The 20,586-nt window shown below is 34.0% G+C and overlaps 1 protein-coding gene across 1 annotated transcript in view; it reads left to right on the plus strand.

The window, feature by feature from the left end:
- The first annotated feature begins 1,058 nt into the window (after positions 1-1,058).
- The window catches only part of LOC115239180 (pituitary homeobox 1-like), a 64,072-nt gene continuing 44,544 nt past the window's right edge, over positions 1,059-20,586 (plus strand). Inside the window, exons 1-2 of the mRNA XM_029813554.1 lie at positions 1,059-3,335; positions 17,046-17,087. Coding sequence (XP_029669414.1) covers positions 2,849-3,335; positions 17,046-17,087 — 529 coding nt within the window. The 5' untranslated portion in view covers positions 1,059-2,848. The remainder of the gene's footprint in view (positions 3,336-17,045; positions 17,088-20,586) is intronic.

The raw sequence follows: 20,586 nt of genomic DNA on the forward strand, positions 1-20,586 counted from the left end.
ACGTTTATTATTTTATACTAGCGGAGGCTTTATATTTTTTGATATGCGTATTCGAATATTTTTGTATGAACATTTGTCGCAATCCTGACGAAGGAACAAAAAAAAACGATAGGAATCGATTACATTGTTTTCTATAGTAATTGTAAATAATAAATTAACGAAAGCTTATAAGCGTAAATTCACACGATAGATTCTTTGTTTCTTTTTCATAGATATCTAATTTTCAGCATTCACAATTTTAATTTTTTATTGTGTTTTACCGTAGTTATGAATCCTACATTGATGAAGGATCGTAAATTCACAATTGATTCTCGATCGTTTCCTTTTGTAAGTATATTATTGCAGCATCAAATTCTCTTATCTTTCTTATCGTTTCTTTTTCCACGAAACGTAAAAAAATAATTAAAAATCATAATAAAATAATAATAATAATAATAATAATAATAATAATAAAAATATTAAATACTAATAATAATAATAATATTCATATAAAGATAATGATACAATAAAAAGAAAGATTGAAGAAAAATATAAGAGGTCACAGGCAGGCTTTTACTTTACCACCTCATGATCCAGGCTCGTGTTTATTCACGGCTGGCTCGCATCGCTCGAGCTCTCCAAGCATCTCACGATCGTTGCCGAGCGCGAAAAATCCCTCTTTTCTCCATGGTGAACTGTTCCCGTAGGCGTAGCCACGTCGAGGCGTCGACGTTGCTAGACCCCACCTTCCCGTTGGTAACTAGGGCTATGTCTACTTGGCTGGCCGTCTCAAAAAGCCGACCAATCCGCGATACGAGACGGCCACTGCCAACACGTAAAGTAGCGGAGGCGCCTTTGTCGCCCAGGTACGCAAGGGATCGCAGGACGGAGGGTGAAAGATCCGGGGAGGTGGGGGAGCGAGTCTACGGGCACAGCGGAAGAGAAGGGCCAAGCGAGTGGGGCGAAACACCACCCTCCGCGCGCGCCAAAGGGTATCTATGTGTGTGGGTGCATGTACCATTCGTACAGCCGCCCCCGGGGGGGTTTCCTTTCTTCGTTACCCGTCGCGCACAGCCGAGCAACCCCGCGCTGCTCGACGGCTCAGTTGCTTAACACCGCGAGGACGACACGGTTGCGCCACGACGGCAAACACGCTGCTCTCACCATCGGGACCATCCCTTCGAAGCGATCGTACGCCGCGATATTTATTGCCACGCTCCTTTGAAAATGACCAAGTCGCGATCGGGTGTTAATTGAACAAGAGTCCATTGCGTGCGCGCTTCATCGAACGGGATCTCTCTTGGAATTTGGACAAACGCGCCTTTAGGTCTAATATACACCTGGAGAGAATATCTAAAAATCATTCCGTGACACAAAGATATCTAAGTTGGCTCTAACAAACGCGTGATATCAATCGCTGAAGAGGGATTATATGGACATAGGCGCGATCAAAGCCCTGGATATAATCTGTGTTAGAGATGTATGCAAGACATACGTTGGCTGGCGTTTCTTGTCGAGAGTGCCGATGAACCCCGGTCAAAACTCTTGGAATAGTGTCAACTTTGAACTTTGGATCGTCCTGTTCTCCGGACACAATCATCAGGTTTGGGTGCGGTGTTTGCACGTCGGTATCATCCCCATTGTGTCTGAAAAAGAAGTTATCACCGGTTATCTTTGAAATCAATCTTTCTCTCTCAAAGAAAATGAAAGAAGACGGTTTTCCAGAGTATGGAACAACTCACTCAAGCTTGTACGTGCTTCTATGAGTGAAACTTGACTATGCGCGACACTCTCTGCGTGTGTTGTTTAGTGTTAATGCCGAAAAGAAGAGACAAAGCTTCGAGTTACACTGAAAAGGCTTCGCGTACAAGCGCACAAAACAGTGTCGTGACAAACGACGGACAGAGCAATCTGTACCTGATCACAACGAAATATTTATTTCAACGAAGTGGAGAACACAAGAGCAAGTAAAAATTATACATCGTCGCGATATGAGCGAAAGAAAGTAGAATTTCTCGTGTCCATTTAACGAAACCTATTGTTCACGTTCACCGACGGTTAACGAAACATTGACAAGATTGATCGTTTTGCTAGCGATATCTGTCATCACAACGAAAATAAATCGAAACAAATCGTATTCTGTCATTGCAGAGCACTGAGTTGATGTATTTGCTGTAAATATTTGTTAAGGAATCTTAGTTTTCATAAATATGTACAAAAACGTCATATGATTTGTTAGATCTCCGCATTTAGGCCTCCTTTCATGTCAATCGCACATAATACAACTTCAAGAAAATCAAATTTTCAACGGCCTTAAAGCAAATATTTCATAACACTTCAGTGAAATACTTGTATGGCAATACCCGTCGCACAGTGATGTCAGGGTCTACCAGTTTTGAAACTGTTATTACGTTTATTCTGGCAATTTTGCAACGAATCCTACTGAAACTAGCATCAATTTTGTAAAATTGTCAGAAATTTTACAGTATATTCACTGATTTCTGTGCTTAATTTATAATCTAATATGAGATTAAGTTAAAATCCAAGAAATATACAACGATTCTCTTTGATCGAATTCCTGAACGTCGGAAGCATCTTCCGAGGAAACCGAACAACGATCCAGGAGACCTAATCTTTATAATCACACGAACACAATCACACGAAGGCAAGATAGATAAGTTCGTTCTTTTGAATGTACACTTTGATGTTGGCTAGCGGTTTCGACCCAATATCCGCTTGTCAACACCTTCATTACGTGCCTATCGTGAAATTCGAGGATCAAGGATCGACGCAGATCACTTGGTTCTCGTGAACAAGCAAATGAGAATGTCACTTTGAACCCGTGCGATCTCAGTCAAAGAACCCGAAGATGCCGCAGCAGCAGCAACGATCGGCTTTCGCGATTCAAGAGCTGCTGGGCCTAGATGGTACCGGAAACAGGAGCGGGACCGATCGCGGGGGATCCCCGCAAAGTTCGCCGCCCGCCGGTGTCTCGGCTGTTTCCTATGCCCCAGCTGCGCCTCATCACTCAAAATTATGGGAATACATGCCCAGCTTAAATCATTTAGGCAATCTGGGGAATCTGGGAAATCTGGGGAATCTGGGCAATCTCACGGCCTCAAGGATGGCCTACCTGAATGCGCAGGCGGCCGTGGCGGCCGCCTTTCTACCGCCGCCCCATCCCCACCCAGCCCACCACGTACCGCATCATCAGGTACATCAATCGGGCCAACTTCCGGCATCGCCGCCCGGCGTCAACCTGCATCCTGCGGCACATGCGCAGCACGTACTGCCCGGTACGGCTGTAACCACAAATCATCATCAACATAGCCCGACTCAACACACACCGCCTCATGGTAAGTCGATGATTTTGATTTTCCGATTTCTAGCCGGCTATCATTCTGTTAGGGGTGATGTGGGATGTGGGTGAATAAACTTCAGTTATGTGAAGACGATAAGAATGGCAATAATTTGTACTCTTATTGTGTGTGTAAATACGTAAATACTATATTCTAAAACTTCTTTGATCTAAAATTTCTTTCTCAGTACAACTGATGCACGATGTAACGACGTTCATAGCAAAAAAGAATCTAAGAATTTTTTCCTTTGTCTTTGTCTTACATGATTTAGAATCAACATACTGCCGATAGATCAATTCTATCAAGAGCTTATAAATGGCACTGCTGCATAACGTATGCTAACTTATTGTTAGAACTAAAAACATCCAATTGGACCCACGTCTATATTTTTTTTTCTTTTTATTTAGAAATACGAATAATAGAATATATAAGATTGTAATTGTATACTTTATTTGCCAAAAAAATATTCGATGCGTATAAAAATAAATCTCTAAATATTAGCAATTATTATATATAATTTGAGAAACATACAATTATATCTTGAACAAGTAAATTTATATCTCTTGAAAGTAATACACATCCATTCATTTCTTTTTTACCTATAATATTTAAAAATGATAGAGACCCAATGTATATCTTATTATTTACTTAACTATTTCTAATATAAGATCGATTAGATCAATTATTATATAATAACACATTTTCGTAGTTGTTATAATATACAATACAGATAAAATATTACTTAACAATAATCCTTGAAGAAAATATTAGATTTTTATATCTATTTATAATATGTTCTTTGATTACCAGCAAAGCAATATTTTTGCATATAATATGTTATACTAAAATATAAATTAATAGTTGATCATAACATAAGTGTTAATAATAAAAGCATTCTAGACATTTATTTTTGATCTCCTTATGATTATAGTACAATTTGCATAAAAGATATTTAAATACTTTATTGAAAAATATGTTATAATCTAATGAAAACTAAAAATTGATAAAATTAAAAAGTAGCCAATTATCTTACAGATAATTGTCACACAAAAAAGCTAATTTTAATTGATCATATCATCATCATAATGTGAGAGCAGTCCTTTTTTTGGACGATATATTCATTCTATATCATAAACTGCACGTTAATTGTGAACAAGATTGAACTTATATAACCCTCTATTTCACAAACAAAGTAAATTAATAGGTGTATCGTTGTTCTGGCATGAAACAAGCACTTAACTGCCACTTACAGCTATCACTTAACAGAGAGCCACTCAAGATCAAGTTACCGAAAATCGACACATCTTTGTCGCGCGTCCACGCGCGCCGTCGGCATTGTACGCGCCAAGAATTCCGGGGGAATTTTCGGGAAAACTGTATTCAATCGGCAGCTGCTCTTAGCTATCTTACATTCCCAATACACACAAACGCAAACCGAGCGCACTCGAATGTCCATCACTCGATCAAAATAGAAAACTTTTATTTGCCGAGTATGTTGATTTGCCACTAAATTGAGCACAAACTGACGTATTTAGTGGGCGAAAAGTTGAACTATTACGTGTTGTAACTTGAAACCATTTCCTCCCTGTAGTGTGTAAACAAACTAACAAGAGGGGCCCGTTTACATATTTATAAGTACATATATTAGTTCTCTCCGCATATTGGCTATTTTTTGACTAGAATTTTCAATATTATTAACGAAGTACGTAATGTAATATCGACATATAATAGTAAAGATAGTGTAAACGACTTCTCTTGAAAACAAAAGCATACTTTCATGGTGTTAGAAATAAGAGAAAGAGCAGAGAGAAAGAGAGAGAGAGAGAGAGAGATGATAAGAAACGGGAACACGTTGTGGGAATTGATTTATTTTCGTCAGAATAATTCTCAACGTTATGAATAATTAGTGGTATAATGAGTTGAGTGTTAGGCAGGCCTGCAATGTCTCACCAAAACACAAAGAGCATCGACAAAACTGGCCTTCCGTCATACAACTGTTCTCAACTTGCTTTGATATTGATATTTTAAATATAGCATTAAAATATTGTTGAAGTATGTGCATATATGATGAAATATTATATGTTTGTGTGTGTATGTTTTACTCTCATCTATTATTACATTATCTATTATTAATATTATGTTTTATACTCATTTATTATTACAATCAAATTATACATAATTTATTAAATTAGAATTAATGAGAAAGTAAAGAAATAAAACAATTATAAATTATAATTTTATTAGTCAGTGAAAGGTGAGAATATGAAATTAAATTAAAATTCTCTATTACTATTATTAAACTATTCACGTAAAATATATTATCTTATTTGTTTGTGCGTGTGTGCGCGCATGTCCAGTGTGATACTATAATGTAAAGATAATATTTACATTATCGATCATCGAATAAAAAAGTACATAGAATAAATATATACATATAATAGATATATATAGATATGTATAAATTTTATATATTTATTTTAATATATGTATATATGTATAAATAAGATCTGTGTATAAATTTAAGCAGATACAGAAAATTCTTTTCTTAAAGTGTGCATTAATTTTTTTTTTCATATATCTTATATGCAGATAAAGGCTGTTATTTAATGTCTGTTTTATATAGTATCTTGGAAAAATTTCATTATTAAATTATTTTATTATGTACAAAAAAATTTTACTTCTATTAATTAAGATTTTTTTTTGTACGATAGAAGTCACACACATACATATATGTAGCATATTTTGATTTCACAGAATCTATAGCTTTAACATGGTATATTATATCACCATTTAATATTGGAGATTTCGCGGCGTAGAACGAATTTTGAGAACGATTTTCGGGTGTCGAGTTCCAGACAGAACACAAAGGATCTACCATTCCATTCAAATGTCACTCTGGCACCTCGTCTCACAGCATTTATTTGATGTGCTCCATTCGTTCGTTTTTGTCTTAAAACTTAAACAGGCTTAAAGACGAGAGCACAGACTAAGACTTACTACCGTTATATTACCAACTGTTTATGTTTAATAATCATTACGTCGATTTTTGTGATTATAATTCATTTAAAGTTTATAAAGAGAGATTCAAAGATTTATGTTTCTAACAATTTTATTACATGAATCTTTGATCAAAATGCAATGTCAAATTTATATAAAGAAATCTAAAAATTTGTTCTTGACCACACACTTTTATCTACAATATTTCGTGTGTGCTAGATAGTATATCAACAATTTTCTTTTAGTAAAAGAGAACAATCAGGAATTATATATTTATTCAGAGTTACACTAAGAAGTTTTAAAATATCTAAATGATCGGATTTGTGATATATTAAAGAGTGATTTCACCGACATTAGTTAAGTTTAATTATGTTAACTATTTCTTATCTTTCTGTTTCTTCTCTTTCTTTAAAAAAGAAAGGATCAATAATTAGATCAGAATTAAAAAGTTAATGTCTAAAGTATTAATTAACTATATACAAAAGTCATTATAATCATATAATTGCAACATTTTTATTTATACAGATCATAATAAAATTTAAAGACTATTTAACAACAAAATACATAATTATTGTGTGGCATATTTCTATAATTATTTAAAGTCTATAATAAAATTATGATAAACTATAACTTTCTTAATTTCTCAAAGAGTATGGCACGGTAAAGATTATATTCAACTAAAAAATGTAATACAATGTCACGTAAGAAAGAAGAAAGGTAGAAAACATACACGGGAGAATTCTTGCATAGAAAAGCAAGCTATATGTATAACGATGATACCAACGACGAGTAAGAAAGGAAGAGGAGGGCACGTGTGTGTAATAGAAAAAGGAAGAAGGTGCAGGGAAGGGGAAGTGCGTGAGCGGGCTTCTCAGGCGTTGATAGGCAATTTAGTTGATTGCCGACTTCAAACGATCCGAAAAAAGCAGCTTCGAGACGCGGTGCGATGTGACGCCTAAGAAGCGGAAGGCGCGAATCAAAGGCGATCGCAAATCTCGGAATTTTTAGGGCAATTCATATCCCCCTTTTTTTTTTCTACAGCTCTTTCTCCTCTTTGTTTTATTTATATCAAATATAATATATATATAGGAATTTATCATTTTTACTAAACTTGATATCTAGGAATTCCTGAAGTTCATACACGATGTAATGTCAAAATTTGAAATTTTAATATAATAAACTCGACATAATCTATCAGTTGAAAAAAAATACTTGCTATCTAAAATGGAATAAAATTATGCCCCTCGTGTTCATCGCGCATGTCAATGTCGAAAGTATCATCGGAAGTTATCGCATTCGTGTATCCGCGTATTTTTTTCCCCTAAGTACGTAGTCAGTTGTAGACATTCGTTGTCGGTTCTCGCGCAGTCACGCCTCTGACGAAATGGTTTCCTCTGAAAAATCCGCGGAGCGGAAACAAGGAGCGGAGAGAATGGCAAACGCGCGATACGAACATGGTGTGCGGCGCGTTTGTAGGAACAAATCGATACTGATTAGTACTTGAAAGCGTGGGGGTGATCGTATGTCTTTCACATATTTACATATACGCCGTTTATAAACATGTGTACGTATACGTGCGTTTGCTGCTTGTTCGATGTTCGCGCGATAAGAGCGCGTGATAGCTCGAGAGCAAGAAGTCTTGAACAAATTAGCGGATTTACAGACTCGTCAGCGGGCTTTGTTTCGGAGAAAAGTGCCGCGCGTCTCTACGCACGAGAGATTTTCGCGGCGCGCCGACTACGTTTGCATAAATTTGTGCGCTCGAATTTGTAATTTTTTTGATTAGTACTTGAAAGCGTGGGGGTGATATTATGTCTTTCACATATTTACATATATACGCCGCTTATAAACATGTGTACGTATACGTGCGTTTGCTGCTTGTTCGATGTTCGCGCGATAAGAGCGCGTGATAGCTCGAGAGCAAGAAGTCTTGAACAAATTAGCGGATTTACAGACTCGTCAGCGGGCTTTGTTTCGGAGAAAAGTGCCGCGCGTCTCTACGCACGAGAGATTTTCGCGGCGCGCCGACTACGTTTGCATAAATTTGTGCGCTCGAATTTGTAATTTTTTGCGCGGCCACGTGCAAGTGGCTCGTGATGCAAATTAGCGTCATAAAACTAATATAAAATAAAATTCTCGCACTTTTGATAAAATATTTGATCGATGTGGACAAAAATTTAGTTTTTGAAAACAATGTCAGCTGTTTCACTTTATATAAGATAAAATGATATAATTTCACGATGCACAAATAAACTGAAAGCGGAGAAGTGAAGGGGGGATATAATAACGTTTAATAATAATATATTATTTATTCTACAAAAAATATTTTTTTTATATTTTTATATGGGGATGTTTATCACACACAACGGTGCCTGCATGACTATAGAGATTAAACTTGCAATATGAAGAGAAAAGTTCAAAATAAAAATTTATGCTAGTTACAATTGCTGCTTTATGCTAGTTACAATTTACAATAAAAAAAAAAATCAAAATCTTTTTTTGTAAAAAAAGAATTCAAGGTTATCTTAAACAAAACCAGAAAATACCAGATTTTCTTTTTATAACGTTGTAGGAAATATTAAAATAAATTTAATGATTATCATTCTTCGTGAAATATCAGTTTTAAAATAAATTATATATACTATGCATAGCAGATATTAAATTATTTGAAACTAAAATAAACGTAAAATTCTTTTTCTGCTTTTTTTTTTTTTCAGACGGAATATTATATTTCTGTAATTATATCCTTTGATAGCGGTTGTTAAAACTAATACAAAAACCTATGACACAAGATTATTTAAGGTCACTATAAAGGTCAACGTTACGCGAAAATAATTAAAAAATTTACATTTACAAGATATTCGAAATGATGATTGCGTCAGTATCATATGCAATATCATAATCTTGTAATTGTCGAAGGCTACAATACTATAATTCTTTCTAATTACCGATTATATTGAAATATATTAATGTTTACTATTTGAATATTATACGTATAAATGTATAAATGTGTATATCTATAAAATTTTTATACCAATAAGATGTAAATGCGTTTGTTTTTTCGTGCTTTTTAATTGCTTTTTTAATGAGTGTAGGATACAGATATACAGCTAAAAAATTCAAAACGTATTAATCTAAGAATTTTACGGCGAATAAAAAATACAAGTTTCTTTTTTAGAATGTTCTTCAAAGTCATCAGAAGCAGTTCTGACGAAAAAAGGTAAAAAGAAGCAATTTATTCATACAGAGACAGTAGACAAGAGTCTGAAGCTGCAGAGTGGCGTCTGAAAAAGAAAATAAATGGCATTTTCTCTATAACGGGACTATCTTGCATTTTGTTGATATAATTCAAATATATTCCGAGGGTTTTTCATTAATTTATTTCGCAAGAAAATGCAACGCAGTGGCGGTAGCCGGTTTGGCTTATGCAATTGCGCGCGCGCGCGCGAATGCAAATTAAACGAAATTAAACAGTTAATTAAAGTACTGGCGCTCCTAGAGAAGTTAATTGAGATTCTTGGGAGATTTGTCGCGCGGAATGTCTTAATTTAGTCCCTTAAGCGCCCTAACTCGCCTTAACAACTTAGAATAATTGGATAACACTGCCGAGGCGCACTCACTGCTAGAAGGAGGAAAATTTTAGTCTTCCAACATGGACATTCCTTCTTTTTTTTTTTTTAATGCGTCGCAATTTATCTTATGCGCTCAAAATGATCCTGTTTCAGTTCTTCCCTCGTATGAAAAATTTTTAGTCGCTTATGATCAAAAGTAAAACAGATTTTTAAATAAACTATATTTATTTTATATTTATTTTGTTCTATTTCTATTCTATTGCCCTGTTTCTCTCTCTTACTTCCCTTTATTTCATTGAAAATAATAATATTCTTGAGTTGTCAAATTGTGAAAGTACCTGAAGAAATTCCTATTTTCACAAATACATGTATAAGAGAAATATTAGTTCTAAGCACACCATATGTTGATTAAGAAAAGAAAATATGATTTTTCATATTTGACTATAATAGTATATATTAACATAATTAGCAGATGTTAGAATTTTAACTTTATATGACACACAAACCTACATACATGTAAGAAATAAGTAATGAAATTACAATATATAAATCTGTATACACGATATAAAATTATTTCAATAATAACGTTTGTAGAATTCATTATTTTATTTTTCCAATTCTCATATAACGAAAGCAAGAACTTCGTATACATTTTGTAATGCACATTTTAATGATTACATTTTAGTTCGCAGCGTATAGTTTCATCGCAATTATTATTTTTAATAATAATTAAAATATAATAATTAAAATGCTTCTTTTTTTGTCTGCTATAATATCAATGCTATGAAATAAAAGTAAAAAATTTGAAAATGTTAATTTTTTTATTAAAATTATTTCAAGAAAAATTCAAGATTTCAAGAATCTCGACATTCTCACTAAAACAAAATTTCGATATCGAAATTGATCACAATAAATCATATGTACGAGTTGCAAATTTAGATATCCTGTATATCTTTATTCACGATAATAATCTAATTTGTATTTTCCCCACTGATTGATACGAGTTTTCCCGATTTGGGCAGAGAAATAATTTTCTCTCATTATACTCTTGTCGCGCGATGTCAATCATTTGACCCTCGTCGCCGCAGTAGTTCATCTAATCGTCTAATCGTATAATCCGCTTCGACAAATCAATTCGGGTCTCCGACCGAAAGCACCACTTCACGCTCTATAGCTTCTGCCTGGTAACTATGCCGATTATCGGGATACGGAATTTTGTCGCGGATTATTCAACCTAATACATTTTGATGCAAGATGACATTAAAGCTCCAAATTTATTGATGATGTAACACGTAATATCCGTAATATCAAATAATAATTTTGAGTTATTTGCAAATTTACGATATATAATTCGCATGTTTCGAAGATGCATAAAATGATATAATGAAATAATAGCATTCAAGAAAGACACATATACTTATAAATTAAATCTTATATTAATATTTAATTGTAATGTAACGATTTTATATTAAAATGTATATATTAACGTAATATGTATAGTAAATTCATATTCCGGCCGCTATATTTTATCAAAACCTGCCTTGCCTATATAAAAACGTATGTAATGAATTAAAAGCGTAATCGCAAAGCACAAAACGTTCATTTGGTGCTCGACAAATTAGTTACGGTTAAATATCTGCAAACATTTATTAGAAAATTTATAGTTTATTCATTATATTAATTCCCTTATCGTGTAATAATTTTAAAATAAATAAGTTACAATATATGATCGAGCAAAAATCTATCGCACGACCGAGGAGAGTCGCGTTCAATTGTGAATTATCAGTCTGGCGTCGTGACGTCGACGAACAAACCAGTATCGATCTATTGCCCCCCGGTAAAATCATGCGCGTTAACGGGGTACGTCCCGTCGCACCATAAACTTGTCGGCATTGTTTCAAGGCGGCGCGTACATACGGCCGGCTATCAATCGGCCTTTTCGCGCGGTGCACTCATCTCGTAAATTCTCACCCTTTGACACGCGCCCGATACGAGTTCCGAGAACCAGCAAGGACCGAGAGAGGGGTGGGAGGGAGAGCGCTAGCTATGGCGTCGGCGCGACAGTGGCAACCCTCGACTGGCGTAGAAGCTTTAACCCCTCGGGACCTGCGGGACGTTAATGAAATAACACGGGAATTAGTCTCGGACATTACCGACAAACTATGTCCATTACCGTGCCCCGCGCGCGAAAATATAGCGTCCCACAAAAGCTGAACTTTGGGGGTTGCTGCATCCCCCCAGAACAAAAAATTTTAAAAATTGTTTTTAAATCTGCAAGCTTTTTTCTAAAACAGGATAATTCCTTTTACATTCTGTATGGGTCAAATTATATTTGCATATATAAAATTTTTCATTGAATATTATGATACTAATTGTTATTATAAAATTCAGTTAATGAATGCACTGCTATATATAATTATATTATGAATTTTTTTTATTTTATTAAAGTTTAAATGAGAAACGTATGTGTGTGTGTGTGGTTAAATAGAATATTATAATTATTTTTTGTCCACAGACAGAAAAAATAAGCCATTTATCATAATTCTCCTTATTTTCTTTTCGTATCATACAATTTTATCATATAATTTTATTTTCAAATACAACAAAAAAAATATTTTTTAACATAGTAATAGATAAATAGGAATATAACTGCAGATTTTTAAATAAATTCATGAATAACATATAAAAACATTTTCTAAATTGTTCATAACTGTGTGTATTAAGTTACATTTACTAGTTATATGAAAGCAATACTAATGCGATATCTTATTATTGAGGGTTGAAGGAGGCAAAATAGAAGGGTCACATGTTTAGATGGATTTAATCAACCCAGACCTAAATTATTGATGAGTTTCGAAAAGGCAATGGCGTTTGCTGGTCTAGCAAAATACAATAACGTACACAATACTTTAAGCAATTCATCGACATTAATGCAGCTATTTATATAAAATTCTATCCATTGCTCATGGCTCATTCATATGATACTACGCGCATACGCGTGCACATTCCGTGAACACCATGTACATATCGTTACTGAGCTTTCAAACGAGCGCGGGTAAGTCGCTCAAATTGGTACGGATTTCCAGCCCAACACCTCGATTGTCCTCGCTAAAGAGTGCTTTGCGGGCATACGTGAATTCACGCCTCGAACACACGTACGTCGTCGTTGTCCCTCTCACCCTTCATCACCTCTTACCACAACACGTTTCCTCCGCGCTTCTTTTCCCTAATCTTCTCTCTTTCTCGCTCTCCTCGTCGCTTCGTAGAAGTTGTCTCTTTCTCTCCTGTCTGCGAGTTCCTTTCCTCGGTAATCCCTACTTTGCTCGTACATGTACCACCCTTTCTGTTCATCCCTTCGTTACTCATATATCTCACTTCCCTTTTTCCTCTTTTCCCCTTTCTCTTTCTCTCCCTCTCTCTCTCTCTCTCTTTTATATATTAATCCTTCCATTATATTTCGCGCTTTTACACTTATTTATTTCTTAACTTTTTTACTCTCTTTTTCTGTTCTTTTATCATCTAATCTTCTTTTATGTCGTTATCATTATTTTCCTATTATCCCTTATCATATAATTTTTTTTTATTTTCTACGGATGCACATTTGTCCTTTCTTATTCGACTTTCTAATAAAATATGTTTCTTATTTTTATATTTTATTCCAGTTAATAATATATTGATCTGTTACCTCAATATTTCCTATATTTTCTTTCTTATTCTTATATCCTTACTTCTTTATATTCTAGATATTATATTTTCAGTTAATAAGATATTCATAATAGATAATTATTTTGATATTGGATTTATATTCAGCGATCTGAAAAACTTTTAAATTCGAATAGATAGAATCGAAAACTTTCTATTTGTGATATAGATTCTTAGTAATCTAATTCTCAACTTTTCCACAATAAATCTCATATTTAACCATGTATATTTTTTAACTATAATTAACACAATAAATTCCTTTTAGGAGTTAACAGTTTTAACAACATATTTAATATTGTGTTTGCAATAAAACCTCTCCAACACGTCATATACCTTTAATATGACAAAATACAATAAATAATGTTTCTTGCAATTTTAATTGCAAATTTCTCAAAATTGTAACGTGATGGAGCAATTTGGAAACTGGAATCGTATATTCAGTGTTTAAAAAAATTACGGGAAGTGACTAGTCTTGTTTTTATATGTTCACAGAAAAATTATTTTTGAAAACTGTGTTATTACAAATTCTCAAATTTTCAATAAATAGCGAAAGAGATACCCCACATGCTGTGCAGCAAACATAAAATTACGAATAGCGACTCTTTCGAGAGAAATCGCATGTCACGTTATCGAGAAGACACGTTCGAGTAGCGTGCCGAATGGACCGACGTGTTCCGCAGCCGTCCGCGTGCACGCCTTCTTCGACCGTAAAAGAGACCCGTAGAGAAGACGCCTTTCAAGGAGTAACCGCAAATCCTAGTATAATACTAATAGGACCATAATAGGGTCAATAGAGCTTAGCCGCGCGACGACAATAAGATCTTGTCAAAATACGCCGGGTAACACGAGCCTAGGAAGCGGATTTTTCTCAATGGGGGTCTGCCTGGTCCCCCTCTCTCGCGTCAACCGGTACAAGGCGATGCGCATTATGGGGTTTTCAAAAAAATCTGAAACCTTCCACCCGGGTGCGCGATTGAGGTTTAAGTTTCACCGCGTTCGGCAACCGCCGATCCCGTGAAAGAAGAACGAATGGGAAAAACCGAAGAATGCCGTATCAGCCTAACACGCTATTCGGATTTCAAGTGAACAATTCCGCACACGATATATGTATGCGATTTATGTTGAATGCGAGCTCGATTTCCGGTGACGTTTTCGTTTTCAGATAACCACGTTATCGCGTGTGATAATCTTTCAGCTAATTGAGGGCATTGTGAAAAAAACAATAACGTTTAATGAGACAATTGTGTTTTCTCCTAATATTAGTTCGATTTTTTAATATATCCTTTGTACTAAATCTTCTGAAAAGATTACACCTCATCGATCGCTTTGATTTTCATATACATATATTATAGTGGATGGAATCCGCTTGCATATGTACTTTGTGTGTGATAAAGTAAAACAATAATATACATCGTTTTCTGCATTATTTTAAAATTTACTTTCCTCTACGTGTAATTCTTATTTCAAATAAAGTGTTGTGGACTTATGTGAAAAATTATACAATTATTACACTGAAAGTACTAATAATTTTGAACATGATATGTCAAGATCAAAGTTTTTAAAGCTGATAAAGGAAATGTTTGCATATATTATATTTAAGATATTATTAAATTCAAAAAGTAGAAAAAACTTTAAAGTGATATACATATATCTCAGAAATTCGAAAAGTCCAAAAGCAACGTGATTTAAAGTGCACGTGATTCAGGAATCTATCCACTACAATACATGTGAAAATTAAAGTGATCGGTGAAGTGTTTGAGAAAGGTGTTTACCTCCTTTATATCTCAATCGTAAATAACAAAATTAAATTTAAAGTTATCTCGTATACTGTCGCGATTATTTTATCGGGTTAATTATATTATTGAGACGAATATAGAGTTTAAAATATGTGTGATTTGCACATATCATATACAATTATATGCATTAAGTTATGTTTTTATAAGCGCGAGAGAGATTCAGTTTTAATAAACACAGAGTAAATCGTAGAATATATTTTCGCGCGCGTACAAAAGTTTTACATTTTACCCAAATATTTCTCTTTCCAAAGTGATGTCTTTCAAGGTAATATACCTTGGTTTTCGTCAAACAAATAAGTTAGGCTTGTTAAACTTCTCGTCAATATATACCACATCTTTCCACGTTAATTTATCAAACAAACGCGCAAACCCCAGGTCAAGCTTGGCGTCCCCATTTTAAGACGCCAGCTCGTTAAAGTCATTTGAGGGAGCAGTTTCCTACCATCATCGCCAACCTTCCCTTCGTGAAACGGAATCTATCTTGCAGCCGCCAACAAGCCCCAACTTTCTTAGAAGCCAGGCAAATCTTTTTCAACCCCTGTTTTTCGCCACCCCAAGCTCTACGCCGCGGACGACTTTATTAGAAAATGGCTGCGTCGTGAAGCGTCTTAATATACGGTGTTTATTTTCCCCCTAACAACATCTTTGTAGTATCGAATCTTGTGCGCTTTTTATTATAGCGGTTTAATAATTAATATATAATATTAAAAACAATAAAATTAATTGTTATAATATATAACTATTAATTTCTTTTATATTAATAGTTTAATATATAATATTAAAAACTGATTAAAATTAATAGATAAACAATCGTAAATAGAAAATAAAAAAGAACGTATTTAGTATAATTCTTTTTGAAAATCAAAGGAGGAAATATATATTTCTTCAAGGTAAAGTAAACGCGATAGCAAATAATTTGTATTTCACAGAACACTGGACAGATTAGATGGCATATTCGATTAAAAAACGTAGCTTATGTTACAATTACGTCAAATCATTTATTAATAAAAATTATTAAAAATTATTTGAGAACTTTTGAAAGAGTTAATGGAGATTTTGGATTTTGAATCGATCGGCTTGAAACCGATATAGCCGGAAGAATAGAAAAGAGGAGTCCTTTGATAATTATTCTAATCAAACGATCTTTGTCACGTGCCTTTCCTTTGGCATAGAGAGAAATTTTTTTTATGAGATTTTAATTAATTAAATTACGGTTAATTCCGGTTGAGTAATTAAGAGCGCCGCATTTGAACAAAACGTAATGCATGTTTCTGCAGGTAGAAGAATAAAGAACATGGAGATTTGAAGTATCTATAGTAGGCAGTAATAAAATAATTGTTCAGTTAATTTCTCTCTCTCTCTCTCTCTCTCTCTCTCTCTCTCTCCCTCGCGTGCGCGCTCGTTAATCAGAGTTCACGTGTGCTTGCTTATTTAAAGGCATGTTAAAAGTAGTTGAACTCTATAAATTAATTTCTTGCAGAAACATTATATAAATATTATTATTATCTTCTCATTTATGGTTAGTTAATTATAGTTTGTCATGATAATTGATATTTGTGTGTATATATACAACAAAGAAATGCTATTTAAGTGTTACTATATTATTAATTATTATTAAAGTTATATTTTTTCTATTTTAGGATATTCGCAATCAAAAGGATCATTTCCGAACACGAGTCCAGGTAAGATTTTTATAAAAATATTCTACTATATATCTCTAGAAAATCTTAATATATATATTTCTAATTGTAAAATAATACTGCAATAATTCGAAGTTTGATGTTACTCAGATGTGTAACCCAAATAATTAAAAAAAACACATACCTTGCAAATAACAAATATTATAATTAATTTTAATTTATTCATAAATATTTATAGTAATGCGCACGGGTCATATTTATTGAAAGAAATTTAATAAGGTATACAAGCTACAAGACAATAGATAGATTCATCTAGATAAAATATAGGTATATAGGTATATAGATATAAAAATATAATTCTCCAGAAAATCGTAACTCCCTCAAAATTTGACAAGATAACGATAAAAAGATGTGCCGACATAACATTTTTATGCGCAATAACACCCACACGAAGCTCTTTACGCGTTTTCGCGGAACGCACGGAAATTTACCAGACTTCCTTCTCAAGGCAGCAAAAGCGACTGCCAAAATCGTAAACTCATTCGTGTCGTCGCGTCGAATTTATGACGCTTTTCGGACGCGAGAGCTGTGAAAAATTGATCGTACCTATATTATGCGTACGGTATATACTTGTTCCTCTTTGTAAAAGTAATATTTTCGAGTCGCATACTTCTTCTACAAGCGTGAAATTATGTAAATAGCGAATTTGCATTAGTCAGTTATATGTTAGTAGTAAACGATTATGTTATATACTAATTTGTAGTCTTTATTCTTTGGCAAAGCGTTATTTCACAGATTATAGAGGATATCAATTTTCTTAATGAATATCAATACAAATGCGAGGAAATAAGATGAAAAAAAATATAATCATCAGAAATAATACTGGCTCATCATTCTAGTATTAATAATTCTACGATAATGAGTTCTACAGATGCCATAACCATTATCGCCATATGATGACATCATGTGCACACTGGAAGAGAAAAAAAAACTGCTTACGTATTCATGCGCGCGATGATTTCGATTTTTCCGAACCATTAAGCGCGGCCCGTTTGGCCCGCAAAGCGATGTCGCTCGAAACAAGATACGACAAGTTGAAAATGATTACCGAGGATGAGTTTCGTATCTAATGGGGACGTATTTCTGCATTACTTGCTACGGATATTCACTGTCACATCATATAACCAGTCAATTAATTATTATTAGCAATTTTAGGGTATAACACTATTTGGTATAATACGGTTAATCTTTCAATAATACTAATATTTTTGTTAACGTTGACAAAAATTATATTTGTGTTAATTTCGAATATCTATTATCTCAACAATTATTTACTAGAAACAATGTTGTTCGACAAACCGTGTGCGCGTGTTATCTATACTCAATTATTATAATTTTATTATAATTCTATTATGATGTAAGAAAAAAATATAATTGATCTTTTAATATTAAAAGTAAACTGAGAATTTTAGTATTAAATGATATTATTGGATAATTATTTGAAGCAAGTTTGTGTCGAAATTTGCACGCCTCAAAATCTTATTTCCAATTCTGGAGAAATAAATAGCCCCCAACACACACACATCATTTAATTTATATGAGAAATATAGACCAATGCGAAAGATAAAGATATCCCAAAGCGTGCAGCACCCTTAGAAGCGATTTAAGATTTGACAGCAGGCGTGGAAACGTACTCGAATTTCGAGCGGAAAAAGTCTCCTGTTACAGATTAGCGTTTCAATGTGGGTGTATCCGCAGCACCATCAATTTCTCAAAATATTTTGACGTAAAATACAATATATCTATACGAGCCATGTTGATTAAATGGAGTTACATTAGATATATTAAATTATATTGATTTTATAATAAAATGTCTTTTATTTCATTCAAAATTAATTGAAGTGAAGATTTTTGAAGTAAAAATCGTGAAAATATGCATTTGACATTTTTACAAATCTTTAGCTCATTTAGTATGTTAAATATTCCTAAATTTTATATATTTATAATAGATTGAAGAAAGATAAATTTTTTACCTTTATGTATAGTGTAATTAAGCAGAAATCGGGAATAACAAATTTAATGAAAATTATTTAAATTTAAGAAAAATATATTATAATATCTTTTAACTTCCTTCCTCGTAATGCGTCTCAGTTTTTCGTTAAATATTTAGGGCGCGAAATTTTTCACGCAATGTCCACGTGTACATACATAATCAAGATGCTACGTCAAATCGGTGTCGAATGAAATCTGCGCGCGTTTCTTCTCGCGAAAAAACTGACAGCAGGTGCCGGACGGTTGAATTCCACACACATAGTGTTTTCGCGCATCTTCAATTTTCAGCGGTCTTTTCCAAGTAGCACCGTCGCTATCGCCGGGGGAAAGAAGGAGATGCGGGAGGCAACGCGCGAGTCTCCTTTTACTCGCAGGATTCTCCGTGGTATTTTCCTTTGCCGGCAAATTGGACTATTACGAGCTCGCAGAGCTCGTACCTCAGAAGCGCATTTTCGCGAGAACCGCGTATTTTCTCGCCCATCCACTATTTGGGAAATCCTTCACACTACGTTTCGCTTCCGTACTCATTCTTTCTCCCTCTTCTCTCTCTCTCTCTCTCTCTCTGTTCGTCTCTCACCTAACTCTCTCGCGTCTCAAAGTGCTGTGCACAGTTGTTAAAACAACCAATTCCGACGAAAAGCCCCTCGTTACTGGGTGTCTGCCGTTTTGCCGCGGGGTGCAGCTTCCATAATTCTGACGGAAGACACCACGGGCCTGTAAAAGAAGTCGTCGTGCGCTCATAAAGACGCGCGTGAGGATTGCTTCACCTGATAAATATTGGGCCTCGACATTGTTCGTAATCGTTACACTTTCACATTGAATGTTTCCACAAACCGTGACGTTTCTGTAGAAAACGATATTTAATATCATTGATATATTTATCGCGTGATTTTACATATATTATGTACTTATAATAAATGACATTCCACTGTTCTAATATAAATTTTATGTCTGCAAAAATTTAATAATATTTAAGGATTTGGTACTTTAAAATGATTTAGGAACACTGACCTAAGGACGTTATTAATTTACGCAATATATTGTACATTAAATTAACAAGTTTCTGATTAAATAACTTTCATACGTTGGGGGTTAAATTATGCGAGATATATGAAGAGAGAGATGCATTCATGTTTTGTCAATGTATTTTGCTATCTGAATACACCGCGTCAAATGGTAGTGCATATTTCCAATTATAATTAAATCAACAAGAATGGTTCTCTAATTATTCGTAGCGTTATCGCGACGATTAATAATTGCTGTCATAACTTTGCATTAAATTTCATGGATTCCGTTCAAATAGGATAACGCCAAAATATTATATATGTATGTTATGTGTTTTATCAATATATACTATTATGATTTCGCTAATTATTTCACCAAATATTCTACTCGGTTCACGCAAAATTAGAGCGTGTGTTATATTCCTAGTAAAAAGGCACATATAATAATCAAACATATATATAAAATATATGATATATATATGATT

This window comes from Formica exsecta, unplaced genomic scaffold (assembly GCF_003651465.1).
Source record: "Formica exsecta isolate Colony F162 unplaced genomic scaffold, ASM365146v1 scaffold365, whole genome shotgun sequence".
In the NCBI taxonomy this organism is placed as follows: domain Eukaryota; kingdom Metazoa; phylum Arthropoda; class Insecta; order Hymenoptera; family Formicidae; genus Formica; species Formica exsecta.